At 36.0% G+C, this 10,782-nt stretch overlaps 1 protein-coding gene across 1 annotated transcript; it reads left to right on the forward strand.

The window, feature by feature from the left end:
- Positions 1-6,123: 6,123 nt before the first annotated feature.
- On the forward strand, positions 6,124-8,144 carry hoxa9a (homeobox A9a). The gene is made up of 2 exons (XM_058754548.1): positions 6,124-6,801; positions 7,100-8,144. Exons 1-2 carry the CDS (start codon positions 6,285-6,287, stop codon positions 7,336-7,338), a joined length of 756 nt encoding a protein of 251 aa, XP_058610531.1. The 5' UTR covers positions 6,124-6,284; the 3' UTR covers positions 7,339-8,144.
- Positions 8,145-10,782: the final 2,638 nt, after the last annotated feature.

Here is a 10,782-nt window from a genome sequence, read left to right on the forward strand (position 1 = left end):
CAACACAAATTTAATTATGCAGACCATAAAACTATTTTATTATGCAGACCCATTTTGCTGTCACTAGCTTTACTAATAGCCTACATGTGCTATCTTGGAGTGTTCAGCAAACTGGCTAACGGAAGACTTTCCGGAAGAAGCGCTGTCCTTGCACCAAACAACAAACTTTAGAGCTGGAGAAGAAGTTCCTCTACAGTCTACAAGATGTACTTGACTCAGGAGCGCCGCCTAGAAATCAGCCGCAGTGTGCATCTGACAGACAGGCAAGTCTATATAGCCTAGTTCCAGAATCGCCGTAGGAAAATGGAGAAAATGACCAGCGCAAAGAGAAAGAATCCTCGAAGTCTGTCATGGTTATGAATTTTTTTAATGATGAGTTTATTCTACGTTTATATATACATATACGTACATAAATGCTTATAAATGAACCACATTCATTTATATATATATATTGTTCTATATATAGGCTACAACCCAAATTCCGGAAATGTTGGGACGTTATTTTAAATTTGAATAAAATGGAAACTAAAAGATTTTCAAATCACATGAGCCAATATTTTATTCACAACAGAACATAGAGAACATAACAAATGTTTAAACTGAGAAATTTTCCACTTTTATCTACTAAATGAGCTCATTTCAAGTTGATGCCTGCTACAGGCACGGGGGCAACAAAGGGCTGAAAAAGCAAGAAATTTTGAAAAGATTCAGCTGGGAGAACATCTAGCAACTAATTAAATTAATTGACATCAGGTCTATAACATGATTAGCTATAAAAGGGATGTCTTAGAGAGGCAGAGTGTCTCAGAAGTAAAGATGGGCAGAGGCTCTCCAATCTGTGAAAGAGTGCGTAAAAAGATAGTGGAATACTTTAAAAACAACATTCCTCAACGTCAAATTACAAAGTCTTTGCAAATCTCATCATCTACAGTGCGTAACATCATCAAAAGATTCAGAGAAACTGGAGAAATCTCTAGCGTAAGGGACATGGCCGAAGACCTTTGTTGGATGCCCGTGGTCTTCGGGCCCTCAGATGACATCGGCATGATTCTGCCATTGACATTACTAAATGGGCCCAGGAATACTTCCAGAAACCACTGTTGGTAAACACAGTCCGCCGTGCCATCAGCAGATGCCAACTAAAGCTCTATCATGCAAAAAGGAAGCCATATGTGAACATGGTTCAGAAGCGCCATCGTGTCCTGTCTGCCAAGGCTCATTTAAAATGGACTGTTTCAAAGTGGAAAAGTGTTCTATGGTCAGATGAGTCCAAATTTGACATTCTTGTTGGAAATCATAGACGCCGTGTCCTCCAAGCTAAAGAGGAGGGAGATCTTCCAGCGTGTTATCAGCGTTCAGTTCAAAAGCCAGCATCTCTGATGGTATGGGGGTGCATAAGTGCATACGGTATGGGCAACTTGCATGTTTTGGAAGGCACTATGAATGCTGAAAGGTATATAAAGGTTTTAGAGCAACATATGCTCCCCTCCAGACAACGTCTATTTCAGGGAAGGCCTTGTGTATTTCAGCAGGACAGTGCAAAACCACATACTACAGCTATTGCAACAGCATGGCTTTGTAGTAGAAGAGTCTGGGTGCTGAATTATATAACAAAATAACTAAAAATATAATAAAATACCTAACTACATAATACTATTATTGTTAGAAATTGCAACAAAATAAAAAATAGAAATATAAACTTTTGAACTGCGGGTTTTGTCTGGCCAGAGGAGAACTGGCCCCCCAACTGAGCCTGGTTTCTCCCAAGGTTTTTTTCTCCATTCTGTGACAGAGGCAGTTTTGGTTCCTTGCCGCTGTTGCCTCTGGCTTGCTCAGTTGGGGACACTTAATTTTCTAGCGATTATCGCCGATTTGATTGCACAGAAACAATTTAAACTAAACTGAGCTAGACAATGACATCTCTGAGTTCAATAATGAAATGCCTTTAACTGAAAATTGAGTGTTTAATCTTATCATTATACATTACTGACACTCTATCCTCCAATTTGATACTGTTAAGTGCTTTGACACAATCTGTATTGTTAAAAGCGCTATATAAATAAAGGTGACTTGACTTGACTGAATTAGTCTGCCTGCAGTCCAGATCTTTCACCTATAGAGAACATTTGGCGCATCATTAAAAGAAAAATACATCAAAGACGTAAAACCACGAACTCTTCAGCAGCTGGAAACCTATATCAGGCAAGAATGGGACCAAATTCCAAAACTCCAGAAACTCATAACCTTGATGCCCAGACATCTTCAAACTGTTTTGAAAAGAAGAGGAGATGCTACACCATGGTAAACATGCCCCGTCCCAACTATTTTGAAACCTGTAGCAGGCATCAAATTTGAAATGAGCTCATTTTGTGCATAACATTTTTAAATTTCTCAGTTTAAACATTTGTTATGTTATCTATGTTCTATTGTGAATAAAATATTGGCTCATGTGATTTGAAATTCTTTTAGTTTTCCTTTTATTCAAATTTAAAAAACGTCCCAACATTTCCGGAATTCGGGTTGTGTATATATATATTACATATATAAGGCCTATAGGCTGTATGTATGTATATGTGTGTATATGAGCCCGGACTCATGAAAATGCGTACGCCAAATAAAAACAAAAACTCGTGGTATTGATATGTAAAAATTGACTTTGGAGTGCATATGATACGCACGTGTTTGGCGTGCATATAATACACAGTTTTCGCGTGCATATGATACGAAATTTGTTGAGTGCATATGATACGCAGTTTTCGCGTACATATGATATGCATCTACCATCATATCTATATGCATCTACGCATATATATATATATATACATACACACACACATACATATGTATATCACACACACACACACACACATATATATATATATATATATATATATATACACACTTGTTTACCCTTTTAATTTTATACATACTTGTTTTATCATTTTTGGGAGAACAGTAATCATGTGGTTCATTTACCAACGTATCAATATATATGATTTCGCTTTGTTCTTGCCATGCCGTATGTCTAGTAGGTAGGCTATGTTTAGTATGTTAACATTGTGCAAAAGAAACAATTGAATACATTGATTATATTGCAATTATTAATTCATTTATTTTCAAAATCGCAATGATATGCAGACTATTCATTTTTCTTTACTTTAATCCTAATACGCATTATTCAAGAATCATGAAAATTGTGTGCTCGCACATGCGTTTAATTTTTATACAAATTATCCTGGCTATATACTACAGCATAGGCTACTTGCAAAGGCGACGTTGTGAATTCAGGTCGCCATACAGTCTAAACGGTGTTTCTCCAGAAGGAAATTGTAAACCATTCAAACGAATTTCGCGTGTAGATCTATCTATCTATCTATCTATCTATCTATCTATCTATCTATCACCTTGAACTACGAAGTATGAAACCTCTGTGCGACAAAACAGAAAAACAAATGATTTAGTGTTTTGGCATCGGATAAAGAATGTGCTTGTATGTGTCCAAACTTAAACATAGGCTATAATGTTGGTTTTCAGTGTATATTTTGCATTTGTGCTTACATGACCTTTGTTGAGCTATGTTGTGAAATGGTATTGTTGCAGCCTATTACGTTATAGATTTGTTAAGTCAAATTTCGTTTTGCAATGAAATTTCCCGTTGTCTCCGGCGGAAATGTACAGTATTTAAGCATACTTCAGTGAAGGGCCACAACATGTACAGACACCGTGGTATTATGGCGAGTTTAGTCTGCTTTTGTGGCATTTTATTGCTGGCTACTTTATGAGGCTCACTTTTCTGAGTGACTACCCTCAGTACAGACTGGATGGAGGCAAGAATGAAGACGGTCGGATTTCAGGCGATGGAAAACCTTTTTTTTTTTTTTGGTACGCAGTTTCATTTAAATTAAGTTAACACAGGTAAGATGCGATTCTGATATGAATAGTCTTGGCTGTTACGAAAAATGCATGTTGTTTGATAGAAAATGCATATTAAAGATTAGATGAAAGGTAATGCGGGCGATTTGTTTTGATACCATTAGTTGTTTTGTCTGAAGAGCTGAACGCAGACTGTTGAGTGGTTTAGGTAGTTTCATGTTGTTGGGATTGTATATTTAAACTCTGCAACACGAAACTGTCTTAATTGCCCCAGTTTCAGTCGTCCGTAACCTAAGATCTACTTTTTTTTTTTACCAAGTGGACATCGAAAGAGTCTCAAATAATTTAAATTCCCATAAAATGTAAAGCAATTATTATTATTTCAGAAAATGCCTTTTGAACACAATCGCCGTAAGTTGTTTGATGTTTGCATTTTCGGACTGAATGTAGACACTGATTTGTTGAACTCAGTGTAGACAGTAGCCTACTTGACAAGGCCTCGGTTACGTCCAATACACGGCAATCGAGTCTTGTCTGCTGTAAGCAACAGCGAGCTCGGTGGCATTGCGTTCCCGGCTTCCGCCTAGCGCCGTAAGAAGTGGCTGAACACAAAAGGAAAGATTGGCTTTATGGTGGCTCTCCAGTACAGCTAAAGGGAATTCATTTGTGCCTAAAAAGCATGAATAACGCCTATGGTAAAACTTGGTTGTGTTAACAAACACCCCGGTGCAGTTTACGGCCTCAAAGGGCCACGCTGTTTCCGTTTCTCTATTCTTTTTTGAGAAGTAGTGTCGTTTCCTGCTGTAAAATAGTAAAATCCTTCTGAATACCCTTCTGGTAATCACTGATGGACTATTAAACAGTGTGAACAATTATTTAATTATTTAAAAAAAAAAAAAAGTTATATTGCATTTTCATTGTTGTATGAGACTCACAATTACTGAGCCGATGTGCATTAGACTTTCTTCTTTTGTATATGTCAGTTGAAAATAAACCTGATTAAAATTTTTAATGGTATTTACTCGTTTTTACTTGAGATTCATTTATTGTAGTATGCTTTTATTTCCTTTCCTTTCCTTTTTTTTTTTTTTTTTTTGTGTTTGTTTGTTTGCTTGTGCCGTTAGGCCAAATATTATAGAAGGCTTAATAACGTCTTCTAAATGCTTTTTGTTTGGCAAACATAATTTCAACGATACTTAAATGGAATCCATTTATGGCCAATGATTGCCGAATAAAACGTACAACAACATTTATAATAATAGGCTAATAACAAGTATCAATAATAATAATAATAATTAGGCTATATTAGTAATTTTCTATATTCTGTTGTTATTATTTCTAATAGTATTCGTGTTAATAAAAGCTCTTTAATTTTTAAGTGGCACTTTTTAGTCACTTTGAATGTCATAGCTATTTTGATGTTGTCTTTTCGATTAAGCAGATTAATATAATTTGATGAATGTAATGTTGTAATTGACAAAATGTATGTTTCCATATTCATCTTCTTTGTGGATTTAATACTTTGAGACATTTAAGACTTCTATTTAGCTGCGACGTACATTTTGCATATTTTTCTGGACCAATTTTTCTTAAGTAAATTTGTAAATTCAGAAGTTTCTGGAAAATCAATTCGAAGACTTTATATCTATAAAGAACATTCTTGCTTTTCTACTGGGATGCTACTGATACTGGTAATATGCAAGCAGTAGCCGCTTGCTGCTAACCATGAAGTGAAAATTTAGCTGACCATAGTGTGAAACCAGGTCGTCATGTACAATGTACTGTAACTATTTTATCTCAGTGGTTGAAATATCAAAACTAAAACCGCACAGCTAACAAGTAGGAAACACATATTATGTGCAGTATATGAAACAGGCCGTTCCTTCTGTATCTAATTATTCTCAATTTCTAATTATTCTCTGTTTGTAGTTACAGTTTGAATGAATTTCTGGCAATGACTCCTGTCCATGATATTTATCTGCAGAAAGGCAAAATGAAATTTTGTAAACAACAATCCTTGGGATTGTGCTTTAAAACATTCATCTAAACAGATTCAGAGAATAATTCTTTTTTTAAATCGTTTTTAAATTTTGTAAATATGCCCATATTTATTTCTTACCGTAGCCCAATGGTTATTTTTACAGGAGAAGATTAAAAACAAAGCAATCTTTTTTTTTTTTTAAGCCTACAGAAATTCCATTGATTTTTTTTTTTTTTTTTATGTTGCAATGGTCACGTGTGCACCTTATCCAATCAAATGGTAGTTTGCGCTCAACTTATTAGCTGACTGGTGCTTTGTGAGGGGGAAGTTGCCTCTCCATTTTCACAGATTGTTATTTTGTGAGCGTGTTACTGTATGTGTGTGTTAGTGTTTTTATGTGTGTGTGTATGAATGAGAGTGCGTCCCGGCCATGTCGACATCCGGAGCTCTGACAGGATATTATGTTGACTCTCTTGTTATGCCGGACAACGAGGAGACTCGCTTCTCCTCAGGTTCAGGACTCATTCAGCACAGGCCCTCCGTTCTAGCCACAGACCATACAGAGCTCGGTCCCTGCACATTACCGGCAAAGCAACCCGTTTATTGCGGCTCAGGTTGGGGTCACATCCCAACGCATTACTCCAGTGGTGTACCGTCAGTGTATCAGCCGCATACGCAACCTCCAGTAGCTGGGGATTACGTGCAGTCTTGGCTTTTGGACTCTGCATGTGGGCTGCCACTCACTGAGGTACCGACGATCCATCATCACTATCATGCCAAACCTGATACAAATAGAACGAATGATAACGGCACAGAGGCCAGTTCACAGGCCGTACTCCCTTCTGGAGACTTCACTAACGGAGGATGTTCTACCGACACTGAGACTGTATCTGGCCGGACTGCTGACAAGGGAGGCGATATAGAGGAGAAACCGAGCGCTGATCCAGGTAAGGCTGGCCAAATGGTGGGATATATGAGTACAATTATATTAAATTTGTATTAAGCACTATTGATAAATTCCTGCATTTTAACATTATTCTCATTCTAGTTAAATGCTGTAAATCGTGCGAAATAGGCTATTCACTTCCGTTTAGGCGTGATTGTTACGAGGTCCTGAGATATGTTTGGGTAACTGTGATTTATGCCATGGTCTGGAATTTAAATATGTAGGGTCTTGTGTTAAAATCATTCTCTATTCGCTTTTGATTTCGAAACCCTCATTCCCTTCCCTCTACCTTTCCCCAGAAAACCCTGTGTCCAACTGGCTACACGCGAGCTCGACGCGTAAAAAACGATGCCCTTATACTAAGCACCAGATCCTCGAGCTGGAGAAAGAGTTTTTATTTAACAGTTACCTCACGCGCGACCGGCGGTACGAGGTCGCCCGTCTACTGAACCTCACGGAGAGACAGGTCAAAATTTGGTTCCAAAACCGCAGGATGAAGATGAAAAAATTAAACAAAGATGGAACGAAGGACGACTAAGAATGAAGCACGTCGTGTAGGTGAGGATGTGAGATAAACCATCCTTTTACTGAAACGATAATGTCGTGGGATTTTACATTGGGTCTTGTGTTATTCAAGCATTTTCTTAAAGCATGCTGGGATCCAATACTTTGATATATTGGATTAGGCTATTTGTTTGTCATAAGTGGTTCCATTTTAATAAATACGGCACAAATCTATTTTTCAGACGTATGTTTAAATACTCGCTGACGCAGTATTCTTTAAAATTCTGTATTTCATTTGGACCAAATTTATTAGTAATGAATGAACATGTCTGATATATATACATATATGCTGTTCCTCTTCAATTGTAGTTAGTATATCAGTGTGTATTTCGGGCCGCAAATTAAGTTTTCTTATATTCTGTAGCGTTTCCTAAATTTTCACTAGAAAAAAATGGGCCCAGGTTTAAGTTTATACACTTGAGTACATGAGATCATGTAGCCTACCCTTAGAAATTATTTCCTTTTCTATGTGTCCTTAGAAATTGTTTTGTATGGACAATTGTGACATTACAACTACCTAGTCACCACTACCTAAGTATTTGTTTTGAATCGACCAAAATTTTCACGCCATATCAGCCGATTTGATATTGGGTGAACTTCAGGGAATAAGTAAAAAATACTGAGCTGTAGAAAAGCACTGTAGGCAACTTTTCAAATACCTCATGGTCTGTTGGCCGTCATATGTTGTTAGTTTACTTAGTTTTTGTTTTGTTTACTTACATTTCTCAGATGTAATTTGTGATTTTTATTTATTGAATAATAAAAGCATTTCATATCTCCAAACAAGTCTCCCTTAGATTCCGTAGTCCTCGTGACCTTTTAAATAACAATTAAGTTGAGAACGATGTATTAAATTAGGTACGTGTAGGTCTATATGTAAACATTTTATTCTGTATATATATATATATATATATATATATATATATATTAGGCTATATATAGCCTAATATTGTTGTTTTGTTTGTTTGTTTTTTCTTGTAGTTTCCAGGCTTTACATAGTTATTTTGCATCATGGAAACAGAAATATTTAATTACATTTCTGTAGAATTGTTGTTTTTGTTATTTTATATTTTTGTATCTGTTGATACATTGGTTTCATTTAATGGATATATGCTATGTAAATATACGATAATCGCATTTTATAGTGCAGCCGCTATTTTACAAAAAAGTGGGAGCGTAAAACATCCTTAGATGTAAATAAAAATGTGTTTAAGTCTTATTTTACCCATACCAGGAGATGGGTATTTCACAGACCTGCCATCAACTCTTGAGGAATGTGTTCTGAGGCCAGGTTATGCTGGGCGAGTTTGTACTCGGGGAGAACAAGCCCGTAGACCGGTCTGGCAGATGAGGCTGTTAGCTGCATGCTGCCATAAAAGACAATTACTGCTATAACCGTTTATGGTGTGCAAAGCGCTGCGAGGCGAGAGAACCCAACACAACAGAGATATTATAGGACTCGGCAGCTGGGGCCAGTGAGCAACGCACCAAGTGAATCTGTGGAATTAAAAAAAGCAGATATAGTCTTGACCTCCATGATGAGGTGCTTTTGCTCAACGTGATGTCTGTTCAAACATACAAACATTAAAATGTAAATATGAATGTTTTAAATTATGTACGGCCTACTGTATAACCTACTGGAGGCATAAGTGGCACAGGTATAGCGGGGGACTGTGACTTCAAAGTCCTCACCACGGAGACAAGGCAATGAATCGCAGACACGGCAACAGACATTGGCATTCCATTTTCAATGGTTTTATGGCCGTCCAGACACAATTAGACCGTTTCCAGAGGCCCGACACCCATTTGGAGAGGTGTTTTTTTCTTTCTTTTTCTTCACTCACCCTTCGCTTTCAGAGAGACTCGACTACATGCACAAAAAGCCAGCGGAAATAATCTAGTTTTATTGGCCTCTGATTGCAGGTTGCCTACGGCACCCTTTGTGTAGGTCTACACGATGAAATGGAGGCGTCAGTGCAAATTCTACAGAAGCTTTAAAGCAATACTGATTAAGTGAAAATAATGGAAATCTTTAATATTATTGCTTTCATTTGCAAAAATTAATTTGCCCTTAACACATTGTCTTATCGTGGACGTCCACGTAAACGAAACCACTCTATCGGCAAAGTAGTTGTCTGCATTGTTATACAGTCTGACCACTTGATGTCAGTAAAACCTCAAAATCGCGACTATATTTGAGTGTCTCTACACATATTTTCAATAGCTTCGATGTTCCCGCTTTCTTTTTAAGTCTTCATTAGTTTCATTTTTGTCTGATGAAATTACAAACAAACAAACAAAAAAATCTTGTTGATGCTTCCTGTTCCTTCTTTTTCAAAATAATTTTAGTCATATCTGATTTATAACGGACTGGAATTTTAATTTGCATTGAGTATTAAAGTAGCCTACTAAAAAGACTTATTTATTTTTTGCATCGATGCATTATGTATTAATAATATTAATTTTATGCATTTTAATTTTAACAATGCAATTCCATATTTTATATATATATATATATATATATATATATATTAGTGATAGATGTCAGTGTATTCTTTTATGATGTTTTATGACTTTTATGAATTAAATCGCTGTTTTAAAAAATAACCCGCAAAAAAAATTGTAATCCGCGACTGTGTAAATTCTATATAGAACACATGTTGGATTAAACTAACCCAGTAATGAATTATAGAAAATGTGTAAATAAACTAACAGTGGATTTAATTAACTACCCAAAATTACACCCCAGACTATTATGCCTACCCAAAATTACACTTACTAACTGGTAATGGAAATCTTAATTTGGTAATAAGTCAATTAGACAAATTTGTTTAAAGTCCATAAAATAATATATATATATTAGGAGGGGGGAAAGCACAAGAGCAGACTGCACTGGCATCTGTGTAAATTCGGTATAGCGCGGACTGGGGGGAAAAAATAGGCTAATAGGCCTATATGGAAACCAATGTCTATATTCACGTTTCTAAAGTGACGTTGAAAAATAGTGTTACCTTGTGTGCTGTCCCGTGAAAATAACCTAACATACTCAACCCAGCGTTTTTAGAGCGTAGACTGTCTGATTTATCTATTTAAACATCTTTAAGCTTAAAACACGAATATACGAGTTAACATTAGGCTACTAAATAAGATTTTGTTTTACATCCAGTATTCAATATTTTTTTCAAATAATAAAAACAAATAATTAATAAATATAAATTGTAATTGAAAAAATAAAAAAATAAATAAATCTAGCTTTTGCCACCCATCCAATATAGCATACCACTTGATCTTGTAAAATAATTTAACTTTAAATAATTATCTTTATTTATCTTTTTTTGTTTTTTATTTTGCCAAATCAATTAATTTCTTAAAATATCTTCTGAAACACCACTTCTCATAAGTTTTTGGAAGTTACTGT

The sequence above is a fragment of the Onychostoma macrolepis genome, chromosome 19 (assembly GCF_012432095.1).
Source record: "Onychostoma macrolepis isolate SWU-2019 chromosome 19, ASM1243209v1, whole genome shotgun sequence".
Lineage (NCBI taxonomy): Eukaryota > Metazoa > Chordata > Actinopteri > Cypriniformes > Cyprinidae > Onychostoma > Onychostoma macrolepis.